At 42.3% G+C, this 23323-nt stretch overlaps 1 protein-coding gene across 5 annotated transcripts in view; it reads left to right on the forward strand.

The window, feature by feature from the left end:
* Positions 1 to 15324: 15324 nt before the first annotated feature.
* DCLRE1C (DNA cross-link repair 1C) overlaps positions 15325 to 23323 on the forward strand; it is a 46323-nt gene continuing 38324 nt past the window's right edge. For 4 of the 5 annotated variants that reach the window (XR_014817070.1, XM_021063989.2, XM_021063990.2 and 1 more), the window contains exon 1: positions 15325 to 15518. Coding sequence is in view for 3 of the 5 variants with exons in the window: in XM_021063989.2 (XP_020919648.1) it covers positions 15410 to 15518 (109 nt within the window). In the remaining 2 variants the exon portion in view is untranslated. 5 annotated transcript variants of the gene reach the window in all.

Here is a 23323-nt window from a genome sequence, read left to right on the forward strand (position 1 = left end):
ACTGCTAGACGAACATTAGTAGTTTTCTGGTGGCATCTTTAGGATTTTTTAGGTATAATCATCTACAAACAGTGGCAGTTTAACTTCTTCCTTTCCAATTTTAATTCTCTTTTTTTTCCTTATCCGATAGCTAAGGTTAGAACCCCCAATGTGACGTCAAGTAAAAGTGGCAAGATGGAGCATCCTTGTCTTGTTTCTGATCTTAGAGGAAATGCTTTCAGCTTTTCACCATTGAGTATGATGTTAGCTGTGGGCTTGTCATATACGGCCTTCATTATGTTGAGGTTTGTTCTCTCTATGCCCACTTTCTGGAGAGGGTTTTTTTTTTTAATATCATAAATGGATGCTAAATTTTGTCAACATCTTTTTATTGAGATAATACAGTTTTTATTCTTCAGTTTGTTAATGTGGTATATCACACTGGTTGATTTGCAGGGATAGAAAACTCCTTGCATCCCTCGGAAAAATCCATTTGATCATGCTATATGATACTTTTAACATAATGTTGGGTTCTATTTGCTCCTATTTTGTTGGAAATTTTTGCATCTATGTTCCCCAGTGATACCTGTCTGTAATTTTCTTTTTTGTGACATTTTTGGCTTTAGCATCAGGGCAATGCCAGCCTTGTAGAATGAGTTTGAAAGCATTCCTTCCTTTGCAATTTTTGTCAAAATCTTCAGAGGGATAAGTATTAACTCTTCTCTAAATGTTTGGTAGAATTCACCTGTGAAGTCGTCTGGTCCTTGACTTTCCCTTGTTGGGAGTTTAAAAAATTACTGATTCAATTTCATTACTGGTAATTGGTCTGTTCATACTTTCTATTTCTTCCTGGTTCAGTCATGGGAGAATGTACACTTCTAGGAATTTGTTGATTTCTTCTAAATTTTTCATTTTATGGCATATGGTTATTCATAGTGGTCTCTCTCTTAAAAAAATTTTTTTTCCACACCCATGACATATGGAAGTTCCTGCTGCCACAGCTGCAGCAAAGCTGGATCCTTAACCCACCACGCAGGGCTAGGAACTGAACCCGTGATGTCTCAGAGACAGCACCAGATCCTTAACACACTGCACTACAGTAGAAATTCACATAGTAGTCTCTTACGATCCTTTGTATTTCTATAGTGTTGGTTGTAACTTCTCTTTTTTCTTTTCTGATTTTATTGATTTAATACCTCTTTTTTTTTCTAGATGAATCTGGCTAAAGATTTTTCAATTTTGCTTATATTTTCAAAGCATCTGATCTTAGCTTCATTGATATTTTCTGCTGTTTCTTTAGTCTCAATTTCACTTATTTCTACTCGGATCTTCATGATTTTTTTCCTCGTACTAACTGGGTTTTACCTGATATTTTTCTAGTTTTTAAAATGTAAGCTTAGGTTGTTTATTTGAGATTTTAATTATTTCCAGAGGTGAGCTTGTATTGCTACAAAGTTGCTTCTTAGAACTGCCTTCACTGCATTTCATAGATTTTGGATTATTGTGTTTTTGTTTTCATTGTCCCCAGGTATTTTTTTTAATTTCCTCTTTGACTTTTTCAGTGATTCATTGGTTGTTTACTAGCATATTATTTAGCCTCAAGTGTTGGTATTTTTATTTTCTCGTAGTCGATTTCTAGTCTTATAGCATGGTTGTCAAAAAAATTTGATACAATTTCACACCTGATATGATCTCAATTTTCTTAAATTTACAGAGGCTTTCATTTGTGGCCTAGCCTGTGATCTACCCTAGAGAATGTTCCATATGAACTTGAAAAGAATGTGTATTCTACTGCTTTTAGATGGAATGTTCTATATACATCCATTGAGTTCATCTGACATTTAAGTCCAGTATTTACTTATTGATTTTCTGTTTGAATGATCGGTTTATCGATATAACTTCGGTGTTAAAAAATCCCCTACTATTGTTGTGTTACTGTCTTTTCTCTCTTTATATCTCTTAAGATTTATATGTTTAGGTGCTCCTGTGTTGGGTGCATAAGAATTTATAATCATTATAACTTCTTCTGGATAGATCTCTTGATCATTATGTAATGTCCTTTGTCTCTTATAAGAGCATTTATTTTAAAGTCTATTTTGTCTGATATAACTACTGCTACTCTAGCTTTCTTTTGATTTCCATTGGATGACATACTTTTTTCCATTCCTTTACTTTTTTTTTTTTTTTTGTCTTTTTTTGCCATTTCTTGGGCTGCTCCTGCAGCATGTGGAGGTTCCCAGGCTAGGGGTCTAATCTGAGCTGTAGCTGCCAGCCTACGCCAGAGCCACAGCAACGCAGGATCCAAGCCGCAACCTACACCACAACTCACGGCAACACTGGATCGTTAACCCACTGAGCAAGGCTAGGGATCGAACCCGCAACCTCATGATTCCTAGTCGGATTCGTTAACCACTGCGCCACAACGGGAACTCCCATTCCTTTGCTTCTAATCAGTGTGTGCTTTTATATTTGAAATGAACCTCTTAGAGGCAGCATATATATAAATCTTGTTTTTGTATCCAATCAGCCAATCAAAATCAGTGTTTTGATTGGAACATTTCGTCTATTTGCATTTAAGGTAAAATTTTTTAAAAAATTAATGGCTGCACTTATGGCATATGGAAGTTCCTAGGCCAGGTATTGAATCTGAGCCACAGCTTCAAACTATGCTGCAGTTGTGACAACAGTGGGTCCTTTAACCCACTGCTCTGGGCAGGAGATCAAAGCCATGCCTCTGCAGTGACCCAAGCCTCTCCAGTTGGATTCTTAACCCACTGTGCTACAGGGGGAGTGCCCTTTTAAGGTAATTATTGATATATATTTTCTTATTGCCATTTTGTTCGTTATTTGGGAGTTGTTTTTGGAGATCTTTTTTGTTCCTTTCTTCTTCTTTTATTCTCTTGGGATTTGATGACTATCTTTAGTGTTATGTTTGGGTTCCTTTTTCCTTTCTTTCTTTTCTTTTCTTTTCTTTTCTTTTTTTCACAGCTACACCTGCCACATATGAAGGTTCCTGGACTAGGGGTTGAATTGGAGCTGCAGCTGCAAGCCTATGCCACAGCCATGGCAACACCAGATCCCAGCTGCATCTGTGACCTATGCCACAGCTTGTGGCAGTGCTGGATTCTTAACTTGCTAAGTGAGGCCAGGGCTCAAACAAACCTGTATCTTGGGTCCTTAACATGCTGAGCCATAATGAGAACTCTTTCTTTTTCTTTCTTTCTTTCTTTTTTTAATCTGTATCTATCATAGATTTTTTGGTTTCTGGTTACTATGAGATTTTTTAAAGAACAATCTCTATGTTTGTGTAATTGTTGTAAGTTGCTGCTCTCTTAATTTCAAATACAATTTAGCAACTCTGCATTTGTACTTTCCTCCCCTCATGATCATGATTTTTGATATCACATTTTACTTCTAATTGTCTTGTGTATTACTCTCTCTTTCTCTGTTTCTTTTTTTTTTTTTTTTTTCGTTTTTTGATTTTTTGGGGTTTTTTTTTTTTTTTGGTCTTTTTAGGGCTGCACCCATGGCATATGGAGGTTCCCAGGCTAGGGGCTGAATCCTAGCTATAGGCCCTGGCCTACACCACAGCCAAACCAGATCCAAGCTGTGTCTGCAGCCTACACCACAGCTCACAGCAATACTGGATCCTTAACCCACTGAGGACAGGGGTTGAACCTACATCCTCATGGATACTAGTCAGATTCGTTTCTGCTGAGTCACGGTGGGAACTCCTGTTTTGTGTATCTCTTAACTGCTTATTATGGATGTCCATAATTTTCCTTTTGTCTTTTAACCTTCCTACTATCTTTGTGAATGGACGATTTACTACCTTTACCTTATGTTTGCATTTACCAATGAGCTTTTTCCTTATGTAGTTTTCATATTTCTAGATGCAGTCTTTTCTTTTTCATTTAAAGAAGTTCCTTTAACATTTTTCATAAACCTGATTTGGGAGTGCTCAACTCTTAGCTTTTGCTTGTCTGTAAAGCTTTTAATATCTTCACCAAATCTGAATGAAAGCCTTGCCATAGAGCACTCTTGGTTATGGATTTTTCCCTTTTACCACTTTAAATATATTTTACCACTCTCTTCTGGCCTGCATAGTTTCTGCTGAAAAGTCCTCTGATAGCCATATGGAAATGGTACATTATTTGTTGTTTTCCCTCGCTGCTTTTTAATATTCCCTCTTTAGCTTTAATTCTTGCCATTTTAATTACTGTGTGTGGTTTTTTTTGTTTTTTTTTTTTTTTATTTTCCCACTTTACAGCAAGGGGGTCAGGTTATCCTTACATGTATACATTACAATTACATTTTTTCCCCCACCCTTTTTTCTGTTGCAACATGAGTATCTAGACAAAGTTCTCAATGCTATTCAGCAGGATCTCCTTGTATATCTATTCTAAGTTGTATCTGATAAGCCCAAGCTCCCAATCCCTCCCACTACCTCCCTCTCCCATCAGGCAACCACAAGTCTCTTCTCCAAGTCCATGATTGTCTTTTCTGAGGAGATGTTCATTTGTGCTGGATATTAGATTCCAGTTATAAGTGATATCATATGGTATTTGTCTTTGTCTTTCTGGCTCATTTCACTCAGGATGAGATTCTCTAGTTCCATCCATGTTGCTGCAAATGGCATTATGTCATTCTTTTTTATGGCTGAGTAGTATTCCCTTGTGTATATATACACCACATCTTCCTAATCCAATCATCTGTTGATGGATATTAGGGTTGTTTCCATGTCCTGGCTATTGTGAATAGTGCTGCAATGAACATGCGGGTGCACGTGTCTCTTTTAAGTAGAGTTTTGTCCAGAGATATGCCCAAGAGTGGGATTGTGGGGTCATGTGGAACTTCTCTGTATAGATTTCTAAGGTATCTCCAAACTGTTCTCCATAGTGGCTGTACCAGTTTACATTCCCACCAACAGTGCAGGAGGGTTCCCTTTTCTCCACAGCCCCTCCAGCACTTGTTATTTGTGGATTTATTAATGATGGCCATTCTGACTGGTGTGAGGTGGTATCTCATGGTAGTTTTGATTTGCATTTCTCTTATAATCAGCGATGTTGAGCATTTTCTCATGTGTTTGCTGGCCATCTGTATATCTTCCTTGGAGAAATGTCTATTCAGGTCTTTTGCCCATTTTTCCATTCATTGATTGGTTTTTTGGTTGTTGGGTTGTATGAGTTGCTTATATATTCTAGAGATTAAGCCCTTGTCGGTTGCATCATTTGAAACTATTTTCTCCCATTCTGTAAGTTGTCTTTTTGTTTTCTTTTGGGTTTCCTTTGCTGTGCAAAAGCTTTTCAGTTTGATGAGGTCCCATGGGTTTATTTTTGCTTTTATTTCTATCGCTTTGGGAGACTGACCTGAGAAAATATTCATGATGTTGATGTCAGAGAGTGTTTTGCCTATGTTTTCTTCTAGGAGTTTGATGGTGTCCTGTCGTATATTTAAGTCTTTTAGCCATTTGGAGTTTATTTGTGTGCATGGTGTGAGGGTGTGTTCTAGTTTCATTGCTTTGCATGCAGCTGTCCAGGTTTCCCAGCAATGCTTGCTGAATAGACTTTCTTTTTCCCATCTTATGTTCTTGCCTCCCTTGTCAAAGATTAATTGACCATAGGTGTCAGGGTTTATTTCCGGATTCTCTATTCTGTTCCATTGGTCTGTCTGTCTGTTTTGATACCAGTACCACACTGTTTTGATGACTGTGGCTTTGTGGTATTTCTTGAAGCCTGGGAGAGTTATGCCTCCTGCTTGGTTTTTGTTTCTCAGGATTGCTTTGGCGATTCTGGGTCTTTTGTGGTTCCATATAAATGTTTGGATTGTTTGTTCTAGTTCTGTGAAAAATGTCATGGGTATTTTGATAGGGATTGCATTGAATCTGTAGATTGCTTTGGGTAATATGGCCATTTTTACAATATTGATTTTTCCAATCCAGGAACATGGAATATCTTTCCATTTCTTTACATCTTCTTTGATTTCTTTGATTAAAGTTTTATAGTTCTCGGCATATAGGTCCTTTACCTCCTTGGTCAGGTGTATTCTGAGGTATTTGATTTTGTGAGGTACAATTTTAAAAGGTATCGTATTTTTGTATTCCTTTTCTAATATTTCATTGCTGGTATACAGAAATGCAACTGACTTCTGAATGTTGATCTTATATCCTGCTAATTTGCTGAATTGATTAATCAGTTCAAGTAGTTTTGGGGTTGAGTCCTTAGGGTTTTCTATGTATAGTATCGTGTCATCTGCATACAGTGACAGTTTGATCTCTTCTCTTCCTATAAGGATGCCTTTTATTTCTTTTGTTTGTCTAAGTGCTGTGGCTAGGACTTCCAAAACGATGTTGAAGAGCAGTGTTGAGAGTGGGCATCCCTGTCTTGTTCCAGATTTGAGTGAGAAGGCTTTCAGTTTTTCCCCATTGAGTATGATATTTGCTGTGGGTTTATCATAAATGGCTTTGATTATATTCAGGAATGTTCCCTCTATACCCACTTTGGCGAGGGTCTTGATCATGAATGGATGTTGGACTTTGTCAAATGCTTTTTCTGTGTCTATTGAGATGATCATATGATTTTTGACCTTTTTTTTTGTTAATGTGGTGTATGATGCTGATTGATTTGCGTATGTTGAACCATCCTTGTGAACCTGGGATGAACCCAACCTGGTCATGGTGTATAATTTTTTTGATATGTTGTTGGATTCTGTTGGCTAAGATTTTGTTGAGAATTTTCGCATCTATATTCATCAGTGATATTGGCCGATAGTTTTCTTTTTTGGTGGTATCTCTGTCTGGTTTTGGAATGAGGGTGATGGTGGCATCATAGAATGTCTTTGGGAGTATTCCTTCTTCTTCAACCTTTTGAAAGAGTTTAAGGAGGATGGGCACCAATTCCTCTTTATATGTTTGATAGAATTCACCTGTGAAGCCATCTGGTCCTGGACTTTTATTTGTAGGGAGTGATTTTATGACCTCTTCATTTTCATTTGTAGTGATCGGTCTGTTCAGTTGGTCTGTTTCTTCTTGATTCAGTTTTGGCAGGCTGTAAGATTCTAGAAAATTGTCCATTTCTTCCAGATTGTCAAACTTGTTGCCGTATAGTTGTTCATAGTATTCTCTTATGGTTTTTTGTATTTCTGCTGTATCCGTTGTGATTTCTCCTTTTTCATTTATAATTTTGGTGATTTGGGTTCTTTCTCTCCTCTTTTTAGTGAGTCTGGCCAGGGGTTTGTCAATTTGGTTCACCTTTTCAAAGAACCAGCTCTTGGTTTTATTAATTTTCTCTATTGTTTTTTGAGTCTCTATTTTATTGATTTCTTCTTTGATCTTTATAATTTCCTTCCTTCTGCTAACTTTAGGACTTTTTTGTTCTTCTTTTTCTAATTCATTTAGGTGGAGGGTTAAGTTGTCAATTTGGGATCTTTCTTCTTTTTTGAGAAAGGCCTGTATTGCTATAGATTTCCCTCTGAGCACTGCTTTCGCAGCATCCCATAGATTTTGAGAGGTTGTGTCTTCAGTATCATTTGTTTCAAGGTAGTTTTTAATTTCCTTCTTGATTTCCTCATTGACCCATTGGTTTTTTAGTAGCATGTTGTTTAGTCTCCAGTAGTAGGTTTTTTCTCTTTCCTTTTCCCATGGTTGATTTCTAATTTCATGGCATTGTGGTCAGAGAAGATACTTGATACTGTGTGTTTTAATGTGTTCTTCCTTGAGATAATCCTGTGCAGGACTCTCTGTGGTTCCTGGACTTGGATATTTGTTTCCCTTCCCAGGGAGGTTTTCAGCTATTACGTCTTCAAAGATGTTCAGGCCCCTGCTTTTTTCTTTCTTCTCCTTCTGGGACCCCAATAATACAAATATTAGTTTTCTTGGTGTTTTCTCAGAGATCTCTTAAACTGTCCTCATTTCTTTTTATTCTTTTTTCTTTCTTCTGTTCATCGTCAGTGATTTCCACTACTCTGTCTTCCAGCTTGCTGATCCATTCCTCTGTATCACTCGTTCTATTTTGATGCCTTTAAGTGTAATTTTCATTTAAGTTTCTGTATCCTTCATCTCTGGTTTTTCTTTATATTTCCTAACTCTCTATTAAAAACTTCTAACTTCTCATTCTGTGCATCCATTCTTTTTCTGTGTTTTTTTTTAAATCATCTTAACTACCACTACCCTGAAACCCTGAAACGTTTCTTGAGTAATTGCTTATCTCCAGTTCATTTAGTTCTTCTAGGGTTTTATCTTCTTCCTTCATTTGGGACATATTCCTCTGCCACCTCCTCTGAGTTGCTATTTGTATTTTTAGGTATATGGCAAATTATTTATTTTTCTCAAGCTTGGAGAAGTGGACCTCTCTAGATGTCTTATGCTTACTTGTTGTCCACTCCCTTCTTTTCATTCAAGTAATATGTTCTAGGTGTTTCCCCTATGGGGCTATGTGGGTCCTTCTGTTATGGCAGGCTGGCTGTGTTCGCAGTCTGATCCCTGGTCTAGTTGGTTGCCAGGCCCTGCCTAGGGTAGAGGTTGCCAGCCACTGGTTAATGGGACAAGGTCATGAGGTGGCTGACTGAAAAACCTGGGGGCTTCTTAGGGTTAGTGCTGCTCATTGGTGGGAGGAGTCAGAATCCAGAAAACTCTGGGGCTACTGCCACTCACTGGTGGGTGAAGCTAGGTCCTGAGGCTAGTGCCAGACTACTGGTTGGCAGAGCTGGTTCCTGGCATCTGGTTGTATGGCCCGGGGGTTTCAGAGCTGGTGTCAGATTGCTGGTGAATGGGCCTGGTTCCTGACACAGCTGGACCACATTTGGGATCTGGGACATCCTGAAGCTTTATCGGCCCATTAGAGGGTAAGGCCAGGGCTCAGCTGAGTCTGGCTTCCTACTGGGGAGGTCAGGTGCACAGGCTGTGGAGCTGTGGTTTTCTTGTGGCTGTTGTTTGCCTCCTGCTGGGTGAGGCTGATCTGGAGGCTACAGCAGTCTCCCTGGAGACTGGAGGCAGGGCCCAGTGGATTACGGGGCTAGTGCCTGCCCACTGGTGGGTGGGGCTGAGTCCTGAGCCCTCTGGTGTGCAGGGCTGTGTCCAGTAGTACCTTTAGGCTAAGGAGGAAACCTGTCTGCAAGTAGGTGGAACTGTGCCCCCAAGCATTTAGTCACTTGGCCTGAGACATCTCAGCACTGGCACCTATAGGGGTAATAAGCTAGAGGAAAGATTCCTTAATGGTGCTTGCCAGCACCAGTGTCCGTGTGGTAGAATGAGCGCCCCACAATGGCTTCTGCCAGTCTCTATGTCCCCAGGGTGACCTGCAGTTGCCTCCTGCCTTTCTGGGTGACTGTCTAAGATCAACAGGTTGGTCTGACCCAGGCTCCTATCAAATGACAGCTTCTGCCTGGGGTCCTGGTATGTGTGAGATTTTGTGTGCAGCCTTTAATATTGAAGTCTCTATTCCCCCCCATTCTCTGGGACTCCCAGAAGTAAGTGCAGCCAGATATCAGAGCCAAATGATCTGGGAGACTTTTCACTCCTTTCAGAAAACCTCTGCAATTGTGATTATTCTCTCATTTGTGGGTCACCCACCCTGGGGTATGGGACTTGGCTGTATCATGACCTGCCCCTGCTACTCGTCTTGTTGTGGTTCCCTCTTTATGTCTTTAGTTGTAAAAGATCTTTTTGGGTAGGCTCCAGTCTTTTTCATTGATGGTTGTTCTATAAATAGTTATGATTTTGGGGTGCCCATGAGAGGAGGTGAGCTCAGGGTCTTTCTATTCTGCCATCTCGGCCCAATCTTCTTGGTCTCATCCTTTCTTAGCTGGTTGAGCCTTGACTTACACTGTTAACCGCCTATTATTTCACTGCTTTTGATTCCACTCCTTTGGTTAAAAAGAACTATTTTCAGTGCCCAGACTGAATAAAAGTTCACTTCGGACATGTTCTTGGGCCTGGAAGCTGAGCTCAAGTTCACCTTCTCTGCTAAGTTTTCCTGATGGCTTTTTTTTTTTTTTTTTTTCCTGCAGAAATGAGCTCTCTCTTTGGCCTCCGTTACAACACCCCGAGAACACTTCTATCACAAACACACTGTGAAACCTCTTGTGTTTATTTCTTTCTATGATTTTCTCCTTTTCCAGACTGTAAGCTCTTGGTAGACCATGGCTGATTGCTTCATGTAAGTCCAGGTTCAAGCACAGTGCCTGGCACTTAGTAAACACCCTGTAAAAAGTAATAGCTAATATATATTGAGCACTTAGCATTTTCCAGAACCTTGGGTAGCCTTTTTTAAGTGTTCCCCTCCCCAGATGAACAATAACACTTTTAAATCAATCATTGGATTGGGGGTAGGAAGTGAGAAGAAGAAGTACAGGTGGTGGAGTGATACATGCTGCTAAAACAAACTAAACATATATAGTGACTTTTTAAAAAACCACCTTCTATTATGTGAATTAGCCAAGCAGTAATCAGTCAACTACAGAGAAGGGATATCCTCACCAATCTGGTTTACTTTGTTCACATTCTCCTAAATCCTCTCTGGTTATTTTAAACAAGTCTATTGAGCTATAATTGGAGTGCAATAAATAGCACATATTTAACAGCATAAAGTTTGATAAGCTTTGGCATTTTCATAGACCTGTGAAACCACGACCACAATCACATTAATGAACCTGTTTCCTTGGGTGCCCAGGCAATTATTGGCTTGCTTTCTGTCACTTTAAATCAGTTCACATTTTCTATAATTTTATATAATTGGAATAATACAGTATGTACCCCTCTTTTTCTGGCTTGTTTTGCTCCGTTTGATTATTTTTAGCCTCATCCATGTTGTTTTGTTGTATTAATAGTTCATTCCCTTTTCCTCCCAATGTTATGGTGATGCAATTGATATATAAAGAATTGTAGGAGTTCCCATCGTGGCACAGTGGTTAACGAATCTGACTAGGAACCATGAGGTTGCGGTTCAATCCCTGGCCTTGCTCCGTGGGTTGAGGATCCGGTGTTGCCGTGAGCTGTGGTGTAGGTTGCAGATGCAGCTCAGATCCCGCGTTGCTGTGGCTGTGGTGTAGGCTGGCATCTACAGGTCAGATTTGACCCCTAGCCTGGGTACCTCCATATGCTGCAGAGCGGCCCTAGAAAAGACAAAAAAAAAAAAAAAAAGAATTGTGAAGTTTAAGGCGTACACCATGTTTTGACACATGTATACATTGCACCAACATGAATACCACAATAAGTCTAGCTAACATCTATCACCTCATATAGTTACAACTTTTTTCCTGTGATGAGAACTTTTAATGTCCATTTCTCAGCCACTCTCAGGTATACGATAGAGTATTGTCCACTGCAGTCACCACGCTGTGTCTTACATCCCCGTGGCTTTTTCATTTTGTAACTGGAAGTCCGTATCTTTTGATCACCTTCGCTGGTCTCTGCATACCCCACCCCCACCTCTAGCGACCACTGATCTATTCTTTGTTTCTATGAGTTTGATTTCTTTACAGTTCACATATCAGTGAAAGCCTGTAATCGTAGATGCCCAATAAATAATAGCTAACGTGTATTGAAGGCTTACCATTTTCCAGAGCTTAGTGTGGACTTTCTTGTTACCTCCATCCTAAGAGGAAAAAACTGTGTTACAGAGAAGTTAACCTTAGCCAAGATCACATAAATACTAGTGACTCAGATAAAGCGCTAACGAGGGCCTTTATTTCTCCTAAAAGAATGGCCTAGAATACAGTCAATTTATAGTGCAAGTTATTTATATTGTCAACTGAAAAAAGGCATAAAAGTTGAGAATTGCGTTTTATTTAGCAGACTGACTGAGGACTTATGCCTGGGTTACAGCTTCTCAGATATCTCTGGGGATCTGTTCCAAAGAGGGAGGCGCTAGAATATAGAGGAACTTTTACAAACAAACAAACAAACAAAAAAAAAACAAATGAACAACAACAACAGCAATAACAATAACAAAACAACCCAACAAACCTATGTAGTCAAACATCAGGAGTTCCCGTCGTGGCGCAGTGGTTAACGAATCCGACTAGGAACCATGAGGTTGCGGGTTCGGTCCCTGCCCTTGCTCAGTGGGTTAACGATCCGGCGTTGCCGTGAGCTGTGGTGTAGGTTGCAGACGTGGCTCGGATCCCACGTTGCTGTGGCTCTGGTGTAGGCCAGTGGCTACAGCTCCGATTCAACCCCTAGCCTGGGAACCTCCATATGCCGCAGGAGCGGCCCAAGAAATAGCAACAACAACAGCAACAACAACAAAAAGACAAAAGACAAAAGAAAAAAAAAAAAACATCAAATGATGACTATTAATTAAAGAAAAACCAAACATCTCAAGTAAATGAATTGAGTGCTTTGCTATGTATGTGAAGATACAAGGGTCTGGCCTTAGTGAAGTTATTTCTTCGGGTTGGTATCCTGTTTTTCTCCATCCTGAACACCCTCAGGGTGCAGGTTGGGGTGGGGGTGGAGGCTGCAGTGGCTGCTGGCTTGATGGCTGCAATGCAACCTTCTTTGTTTATCTTTGTCCAAAATATGGCCAGCAATTTATAAGCAGACCAAATTAAGAACAGGATATCCTGGAGTGATTTCCTAACAAAAACTTAAATCCACTCCGATAAGTCATTTTTAGGTAGTTAACGTAAACTTATTAGCAGTTGTCTAACCTTCTGGGACAGAATAAATCGACAACTTGAAAGTCTAAATAGCTTTGTGACTGTGGGAGGATAGAAATTCCCAGCTGGGGAATGAGGACATAGCAATGACCAGATCACATTTCACTGTTTTCTTTATCAGGATCCACAAGAGGCATTCCTCCTGGGACTCAGTTACCAGGTAATTGAGCTTCTCCTGAAAACCCAATTCATTTGTATCTTGAGGATGCCAACGTCTAGTAAGTGATTTCATCTTCCTCTACAAGAGCCTGACCTCATCCCTCCTAAGAGTACACATTGCTTGTCTCTGGGATGTGCTGACCCATCTTCACTATTTTCTATCCTATCTTCTTTTTTTTTTTTTTTGCTTTTTAGGGCCACACTCTTGGCATATAGAGGTCCCCAGGCTAGGGGTCCAGTCAGAGCTGTAGCCGCTGGCCTACACCACAGCCACAGCCACACCAGATACGATCCGCATCTGTGACCTACACCACAGCTCATGACAATGCCGGATCCTTAACCTATTGAGCGAGGCCAGGGATCGAACCCACAACTTTATGGTTCCTAGTGGGATTTGTTTCCTCTGTGCCACGATGGGAACTCCTGTACCCTATCTTTTTAGCCTCTCTATTTACCTTTATGCTTTTGGACTGTGTCCACTGTGATAGGAGGAGAGGATAAACATATGGGCAAACAAATAATATTAGCCTTATCTTGACCTGTGAGGCTACGAGCTTCATTGTCAGAGGTAGACACACTGGATTCTGCTGACCCCAGGCTTAGTGCAAGGTTTGGTTTTAGGTATAGACAGCCTAGCCATAGCTACAGCCCTTCTTTATCCTATGACAGACTATTTTATACCAAATCAAAGATGATGGTAATACACACCAGCAGAGTATTTTATTCAGGTTCCCGATAGTGGTGTCTCTATCACCCCCTCCATCCATCTCCCCCCTTTTCCTCTTCCTCGTCTCCTCCTTCTTAACATTTCATCAGAATCTGTATTTGAATAGAACTGACTGCCAGGGTTGCAGCAACATACTGATCTTTTCTGAGGGTGCCATTCTGACTCCTGATTCCCTCGGCTAGTACTCATTGTTACTAGATTTATTCCTACCTTACCTTGTGTCTCTATGGAAGCATTTATTTACCATGGTCTCCAAAGCTCTTGTCTCCCAGTAAATGAAAATGACTTGCAGGCACATCTTAGTCATCTCTGTCCCCACCACAAGGCTTGTAATGCATGGTGCTGTGTACAAAGTAGGACCTCACAAGTGTTGAAGTTGTTTGTGATTAATGATATTGTGGTGTCTAAGGAGGCCTGCTACAAAAGTGTGCAGGTAGTGTCATTGTGACTATTTGGTGAATGTTAATACTTTAGCACACCTTTTCATAATGTTGCGTTGGCGGTTAAAAAATTCCAGAGCTTTCCCCCATCACCCTATCGTCCCCCTGTATATCTTTCTGTCTTCTTAAAAATAAAGGCTCAAGGAGTTCCCGTGGTAGCTCAGTGGTTAACGAATCTGACTAGGAACCATGAGGTTGCAGGTTCAATCCCTGGCCTTGCTCAGTGGGTTAAGGATCCGGCATTGCCGTGAGCTGTGGTGTAGGTCGCAGATGCCACTGGGATCCTGAGCTGCTGTGGCTCTGGTGTAGGCTGGTGGCTACAGCTCCAATTAGACCCCTAGCCTGGGAACCTCCATATGCTGCAGGAGCAGCCCTAGAAAAGGCAAACACACACACACACACCACACACAAAAGCTCAAAAGGGGCAGAGGTGGGGGAGGCTAGCAGCTAAGCTTTCCTTGAGATTTTTACTTATCTACCCTAATATTAAGTGTTTGAGCTGTGGTAATCAGGAGTTGTGTATTTACTCAGTTTGTTGATTATACATGAAAATGGGGACTAACAGTTTTTGAATTTATTGCAAGACAGATACAATTTTCTCACACAATTCTCAGGTTATCCTGTAAGGTAGACATTGGGAAGGGACGAAAAAGAAGAGAACTAGCAAACATAGAAAACAGACTGGTAGTTGCCAAGAGGGTGGGGGGAGGGAGTGGGATAGACTGGGAGTTTGGGGTTAGTACATGCAAACAGTTTAGGATAAGCAATGAGGTCCTGCTGTATAGCACAGGAAACTAGATCCAACCTCTTGGAATAGACCATAATGGAAGATAATATAAGAAAGGGAATGTATACATACGTATGACTGGGTCACTGTGCTGTACGGCAGAAATTGGCACAACATTGTTATCAACTATATTTAATAATTTTTTTTTAAAAGAAGGGAAGCAAAATAAGGCTTTCAGTATCTCAGTGGACAAGCATAAAGAAGGCAGTGTGATTTCAAATTCAAGCTCCGCTTCCCGCTTCTCCTTGGGTGGAGCCGCCTGCTCTGGGTGTTCAGTCTCCCTTCTCGTTTTAGTTCCTGCACAGCCACGGGCAACGCTTCACCACAGCGACACCGTGTTGTGCCAGGGTGTTTGGGAGGGGCCTCATTCCTCTCGCTACACCCCTGATTCCACCTGGCATCGCAGCTGTGGGCCCAGTAGCGACCTCAGCAGAGCGCAGCTGGGTTAGAGGGTTTCAACCCACAAGTGGCTGCGGCCGGAACTGACAGGAAGTTCATTGGCATCGCCCTCAGGGCCGTTGGGCTCCTCTGATTGGACGTGGCTGCGCCTGGCTGGCCAATGGGGAGATGGCGGCAGGTTCCCGGAAGTGGTGGCGCGGTCAGCTGCAGCTTGCATAACCGCGGAGGGCTGGCGCCCAGTCGGCTGTGTTCGCCAACGCTATGAGTTCCTTCGAGGGCCAGATGGCGGAGTACCCAACTATCTCCATAGACCGTTTCGACCGGGAGAATCTGAGGGCTCGCGCTTATTTCCTGTCCCACTGCCACAAGGGTGAGTGAGCGCGGCGCGCCGACCCCCTCCCGGGGACCAGGGCTGCGGCGGGTCTGGCCCCGCGGGGAGGTAGCCCAGGGGCTGGAGAGGAGGAAGTTGGGGTGGGGGTCCTGCAGGAGGAGTGCAGGCTTTGGGAGGTCTGGGGAGAGACTAGCGACTGCATCCTGTCGCAGGCGTGCTCTTCAGCCTGTTTGAGGCTTTATCGCCTCATAGGTCCCGCGGGGCGGGACAGAGCAGCGACTGCCAGTTACTCACTGACCCAGGCCAGTTTGATCAGGCACAGCTATTCGGTTTTTTTGGAAGCTCTCCCAGGGCCCAATAGTCAAGGTTGTCGAGGATTACTTATTTCTTCCCCCAAATCCTCGCGATTTTGTTACAAAGACAGGTTTAAATGAAATTCTGCCATACCTCCAACCATTTATTAGCAAGCACGCACGCATTCAAATTAAACGTCCTGCCTGTGAGCTTGACAACGTGCAAGCTCCCCCTCTTTTTAGATGTTCTGTTCACATTCAGTATGAAAGGTTCCTTTTGTCCTAGAGGTGGGATGAGGTTTACCTTACAGATGCCCAGGTCAGGCAACCAGAATGTTATTTCACAGCTGCACATGGTTAGGAATTAAGCCTGGAATGTCGCCCCCTAACGATATGGTCCCCAGGCCAGTTACTCCAGGCAAGTCTGGAGCATCTCTACATTTTAGCCAGTCTCCAGAGCTAGAGTACCACCAATTTCACTACCATTGTCCATTCTTTTTTTTTTTTTTTTTTCTTTTTGCCATTTCTTGGGCCGCTCCGGCGGCATATGGAGGTTCCCAGGCTAGGGGTCCAATCGGAGCTGTAGCTGCCGGCCTACACCATAGCCACAGCAACTCAGGATCCAAGCCGCGTCTGCAACCTACACCACAGCTCACGGCAACGCCAGATCGTTAACCCACTGAGCAAGGCCAGGGATCGAACCCGCAACCTCATGGTTCCTAGTCGGATTCATTAACCACTGAGCCATGACGGGAAATCCCCATTGTCCATTCTTAACATCTGGTATGCTGATGGATAGGTCAGTAACTTTTACCCATGAAAACAGGTTTAATATTCAGCATGCTAATTAGCACATCCTTGGGCCTTGACCAGAGATGAAGGTTAATTGAAGCATTCTAGAAGCTACCTCTTGGAGTGCTGATTTCCAGCGTAGCTTAAGTAGGAGACCCCCGACCGCTCTTTTGAGGAGTGACTCAGATATATTTGCACAAACATACCACACTGTGTGATTTTAAAGTAAATCAGTGATATGAAAACAGACCCTTGGGCAGGCAGTGGGTGTGAAGACTAGCTGCTGTGTGTGTGTGAAATCTTTGAAGTTACTGCTTTGGGGAAATGCGTCTGCTTTCTGGCTCTAAGCTCTTTTAATTTATCACTCTTTAATGAGGAAATGCTGGACCTCCTCTCTAGCTGTGCTAAAAACACGTGAGTCCCAGTGAAGGCCTTTCTGTTGCTTCGGGAGAATAATATTTTTGGTTTTGTCTTGTTTTTCATTGAGAAGTCATTCCTGGAAGATGGTGTTTGTACCTCAAAGGCCCTCTGGCGTCTCTGAACTCATCGAGGATGGTGGACGGGATTAAAGAATGGCTTCTTGGGAGTTCCCATTGTGGCGCAGTGGAAATGAACCCGACTAGGAACCATGAGGTGGCAGGTTCGATCCCTGGCTTCACTCAGTGGGTTAAGGATCTGGTGTTGCCGTGAGCTGTGGTGTAGGTCACAGACATTGTTGTGCCTGTGGCATAGGCCAGGAGCTACAGCTCTGATTAGACCCCATAGCTTGGGAACCTCTGTATGCTGCTGGTGCGGCCCTAAAAAGACAAAAAGACCAAAAAGAAAAAAGAAAAAAGGAAAAAAAACAAAGAATGGCTTCTTCGGGGCTCAGCCTTCATGCATCAGAGTAGTGGCTTTGGAGAAAGAGTTTGCCTAAAGGAGTTCGTATTTATATTTTTTATTGAATTTATTCTTTTATTATTTAGTAATTGTAGTTGTGAAATTGTCATTAGTTTGTATATTAAGGAATACTCTCTCCTGCTGAGCAGTTTATAACTTTTCCTGTCCTCTGTTCCCATGTGGGCCTGTCTTCCCAGTGAGGATGTACACTCAACAAGGTCAGGAACTCAGCTTCTGTTCTCCAGGGTTGCCACATTGTCTCTTCGTGGTTTTTAACTTTTTGGGGAAGCTGACGTCCTTGGATGTGCTGTGGGCTGGCTTGTGTCCTCTCCCTACCCCCATTCATCTTTTGAATCCCTAATCTCCGATGTGGCTGTATTTGGAGAAAGGGCTTTTAGGAGGTGATGGAGGTTAAATGAGGTCATAAGGGTGGAGTCCTAATTTTATAGGAGTGGTGGCCTTCTCTACACACACACACACACACACACACACACACACACACACACACACACACTGAGGAATGCCGTGTAGGCACGCGGCATGAAAGTGGCTGCTGGTAAGGAGAGGCCTCCCCAGAAACCAGCTTTGGTACCTTGATCTTGGACTTGAGCTTCCAGAACCGTTAGAAATACATTTCTGGGTGTTTGCACTGTGGCACAGTGGGTTAAAAACCTGACTGCAGTGGCTCAGATCTCCTGTAGCCGTGTGGGTTCCGTCCCTGGCCCAGTGCAGTGGGTTAAGGATCCAGCCTTGCCACAGCTGTGGTGTAGGTTGCAGCTGCAGCTTGGAGTCAATCCCTGCCCTGGGAACTTCCATATGCTGCAGGGACAGCGGTAGGAAAAAACAAATAAACAAATAAATAAATAAATAAGGAGTTCCCATTGTGGTACAACAGGGATGAATCCAACTAGGAACCATGAGGTTGCAGGTTCGATCCCTGGCCTCGCTCAGTGGGTTAAGGATCCGACATTGCCATGAGCTGTGGTGTGGGTCGAAGATGAGGCTCAGATCTGGTGTTGCTATGGCTGTGGTGTAGGCTGGCAGCTGTATCTCAGATTCTACTCCTAGCCTGGGAATCTCCATGTACTGCACAGGTGCAGCACTGAAAAGCAAAAAAAAAAAAAAAAAAAAAAAAAAAAAAAAAAAATTTAATTACTTAATTTCTCATTAAAGCCATCCAGGCTGATATTTTGTTATTGAAGCCTGAGCAGAATAATACAGTATATCTGATAAGATCTATAGTCTCCTGTGAAAAAAATGCACATAAACATGTTAACATCACATTTTGATAAAAGTTGAGGTAGGGAGTTCCCGTTGTGGCTCAGAGGGTTAAGAACCTGACTAGTATCCATGAAGATGTGGGTTTCATCGCTGGTCTTGCTCAATGGGTTAAGGATCCAGCATTGCTGTGAGCTGTGAGCTGTGGTATAGGTTGCAAATGTGGCTCGAATCTGACATGACTGTGTTATAGGCCTGCAGCTGCAGCTCTGATTTGACCACTACCCCACGAATGTCCATATGCTGCAGGTGTGGTCCTAAAAAAAAAAAAAAGGTGAGGTGGGCCATGGACCTGCTTGATGCCTGTTCATGGTCCATCTGGGATCCAGTGCTGTGTTCAGGGCAGGCTTTAAAGCATCTGTAAGGCCCAGAGGACAAGATGGGACCCATGGCCTGAGATTGCAGCCCAGGGAGGGGTAGGACCCCTTCAGGAGGCAGCTTAATTTGATGTATTTTGGTCAAAGGAAAAGCCAAAGGCCCTGGAAAGGAGGCTTGGGGTGCATCCTGGTGGCAAATAGGGAACTCACCCAGGTTCCCTCCACTGGTGGGATGGGGTGTCTTGATGGAACAGGATGCTGCCCAGAGGCTTAGTTTGGGAGCAAGGAGCAGAGTCCAGGATCAGCCTCCTTATTGCTCTGACTCAAACTCTCTGGAAGACTTGATTAAGGAGAGTCCTGCCTGGGGACATACTCATTCTTTGGCCCTAAAGCCTGCCTCAGGAGTGCCCTGAGGAGAGGCACCTTCTGAGGGCACATGGTCTGTCCGTGTGTGGTCTGGTGACTGCCTTGTTTTTGAGAAATGAGGACCGCCATGTATACATCGAGGGCATGCGTGTTGGTTGTAATTAGGATAATTCAATTTCTTTTTTTCTTTTTTATGAGAGTGGTAATGTTTATTTCAGGTTCTCTCTCTCTTTTTGTCTTTTTTAAAAAAAATTTTTTTTTCTTTTTTTGCCACACCCGCAGCATGTGGAAGTTCCAGGGCCAGGGATTGAACCTGCGCCACACAGCAGTGATCAGAACCACAGTGGGGAAAATGCAGAAGCCGAGTTCCCATTGTGACACATCGGAAATGAATCTGACTAGTAACCATGAGGTTCCGGGTTCGATCCCTGGCCTTGCTCCGTGGGTTAAGGATCCGGCATTGCCATGGGCTGTGGTGTAGGTCACAGACGCGGCTCGGATCTTTCGTTGCCGTGGCTGTGGTGTAGGCTGGCAGTTGCAGCTCTGATTAGATCCCTAGCCTGAGAACCTCCATATACTGTGGGTGTGGCTCTAAAAAGCAAAAAACCAAAAACAAAAACAAAAAGAAGATGCAGGAGCCTTAACCCACTAGGCTATCAGAGAACTCCCTCGATTTTTTTCTGATGGGTGATTGTTTAACATCATCTCCCTCACAGCCCAGCTTGACTGCCTTTGCCTTCTGCCTTCATCAAGGGCGGTCATGGGCAGTGTTTACATATATTCATCAAAAATGCACATGAAAGTCATTTTTGGTACATGATTTGACTTTTTTTTTTTGGTCTTTTTTAGGGCTGTACCCATGGCATGCGAAGGTTCCCAGGCTAGGGGCTAATTGGAGCTGCAGCTGCCAGCCTACACCACAGCTCACGGCAACGCCGGATCCTTAACCCACTGAGTAAGGCCAGGGATCGAACCCACAACCCCTGGTTCCTAGTCGGATTCATTTTCACCACGATGGGAACTCCCATTTTTGGTGTATGATTTGAAAAGACTTTCAAAATAACCTGCTTGTTTATGGGTTTGTTTTTGTTTTTTTAAGTAAAATGAACTTTCCAACAGCATTCATGTATTAACCGCAAAAGAGCTGGAAAAGCATTATGTAGAAGAATAATTTCGTTTTAATTAGCTTTAAGCTTATTAAACTTATGATCAGTGTTTAGAAATCTTATAATGAAGATGGTTATTCATGGTTAGACAGCAATGCATTTTTTTTTTTTTTTTTTTGTCTTTTTGCCTTTTTCTAGGGCTGCTCCCGTGGCATGTGGAGGCTCCCAGGCTAGGGGTCGAATCAGAGCTGTAGCTGTCGGCCTACACCATAGCCACAGCAATGCCAGATCCGAGCCATGTCTGCGACCTACACCACAGCTCATGGCAACGCCAGAACCTTAACCCACGGAGCAAGGCCAGGGATTGAACCCGCAACCTCATGGTTCCTAGTCGGATTCATTAACCACTGAGCCACGATGGGAACTCCAACAATGCATTTTTTTTTTAATTTAGTTTTTAAATTTTTTGGTTGCACCCAAGGCCTTGGAAGTTCCCAGGCCAGAGACTGAATCCGAGCTGTAGGTACGGCAACACCGGATCCTTTAACCCACTGTGTCAGGTCAGGGATGGAACCTGTGCCAATGCAGGGGTCCAAGACACTGCAGTTGGATTCTGAACCCACTGTGCCACAGCGAGAGTCCAAGCAATTCATTTTTTAAAAAATTCTTTTTTTTCCTTTTTCTTTTGGACCCCCTTCACCTGATTCTCCCACCTCCTACCCCCCGACCTTTGTTAATCAGCAATATGTTCTCAGTATCCGTGAGGTTGAATTTTTGCTTTTTCACATTTCATAGAAAAGTGAGATCATGCAGTATTTGTCTGTGTCTGACTATTTCACTTAGCTATGCCTTTGGGCTCCGTTCATGTCACAAATGGCAAGAGTTCATTCTTTTTTACAGCTGACTAATATTCCATTGTGCATATGTATACCACAATGTCTTTATCCATTTATCTCTTGATAGACACTGAGGTTGTTTCCATGTCTTGGCTCTTATAAATAATGCTGCAGCAAACACGAGGGCACAGATACCTTTTCCAGTGAGTGTTTTTGTTTTCTTCAGGTAAATAGCCAGAAGTGAAATTGTTGGATCTTGTAGTTCTGTTTTTAATGTTTTGAGGAACCTCAGCCTCCTGTACTGTCTTCCATAGTGGCTGCACCAATTTACATTCCCACCAACAGTGCACAAGCGTTCCCATTTCTCCACATTCTTTTCAACATTTGTTCTTTGCTTTCTTGTTGATCATAGCCGTAATGGGCATGATATCTCAATGTGGTTTTGACTTGCATGTCCCTGATGATTAGTGATGTGGAGCATTTTTTCGTGTACCTTTTGGCCATACAATATGTCTTGGGGAAAAAAGTCTATTCAGATCTGCCCATTAAAAAAAAAAAATCTCTTTTTTTTTTTTTTTTTTTTTGCTGTTAAATTTGTATGAGTTCTTCCCCACCCCTTTCATTTTATGCCCAGACTTGCAGCATGTGGAAGGTCTCATGCTTGGGTCAAATTGGGACTGCAGCTATGGCCTATGCAACACCAACACCAGATCAGAGCCACAACTGAGACCTATGCCAAAGCTTGCGGCAACTCTGGATCGGTAACCCACTGATGCAGGCCAGGGATTGAATGTACATCTTCTCAAACATTATGTTAGGTTCTTTATATATTTTAGATATTAGCCATGCATCAGATACATGATTTGCAAATATTTTCTCCTCTTAGTAGGTTTTTTCATTTTGTTAATGTTTCCTTTGCTATGAAGAGCTTTTTAGTTTGATGTAGTCCCACTGTTTATTTTTGCTTTTGCTTTTGGTGCCATATTCAAAATAGCATCACCAAGACCTGCATCAGAGAGATTACTGCCTATGTTTTCTTATAGAAATTTTATGGTTTCAGGTCTTACATTTAAGGCTTTAATCTGTTTTGAGTTATTTTTTGTATGCAGTGTGGTGTGGTAAGACAGTGCTCAGGTTTCATTGTTTTGCATGTGGTTGTCCAGTTTTCCCAACACAATTTATTGAAGAGACTTTCTTCATTGTATAGTCTTGACTTCTTTACCATAAATTGATTGATGCTATATGTGTGGGTTTATTTCTGGGCCTTGTATTTTTTTCTATTGATCTATCTATGTTTTTATGCCAGTGCCTTAATGTTTTTTTTGCTTTTTCTTTAGGGCCACACCATGACACATGGAAGGAAGTTCCCAGGCTAAGGGTTGAATTGGAGCTTCAGCTGCCGGCCTACACCACAGCCACAACACAGGATCTGAGCTGCATCTGCGACTTGCACCACAGCTCACAGTAATGCCAGATCCCCAACCCACTGAGTGAGGCCACAGATTGAACCCGAGTCCTCATGGATGCTAGTCAGATTCATTATTGCTGCACCACAATGGGAACTCCCATAATGTTTTAATTACTTTAGCTTTGTAATACATTTTGTAATCAGGGAGCATGATGTTTCCAATTCTTTTCTTTTTCAAGGTTGCTTAAAAAGAAATCTTTTGTGGTTCTATACTAATTTTAGGATTATTTGTTCTATTTTTATGAAAAATGTCATTGGAATTTTGATATGGTTTGCATTGAACCTGTTGATTGCTTTGGGTAATATGGACATTTAATAATATTGATTCTTTCAACTCATGAGCTTGGATTAGCTTTCCATAACTTTCCATTTATTCGTGTGATGGTAGTTTTTCTGTTAACGTCTTGTATTTTTCAATATGCAAGTCTTTCACGTCTTTGGTTAAACTTATTTATAGATATTCTTTTTGATGCAGTTGTGAATGGGATTGTTTCTAAATTTCTCTTTCT

This window comes from Sus scrofa, chromosome 10, assembly GCF_054392235.1.
Source record: "Sus scrofa isolate SSC_HxYL_T2T_F1_AM1 chromosome 10, Sscrofa_HxYL_maternal_Yorkshire_Landrace_v2.0, whole genome shotgun sequence".
Classification (NCBI taxonomy): domain Eukaryota; kingdom Metazoa; phylum Chordata; class Mammalia; order Artiodactyla; family Suidae; genus Sus; species Sus scrofa.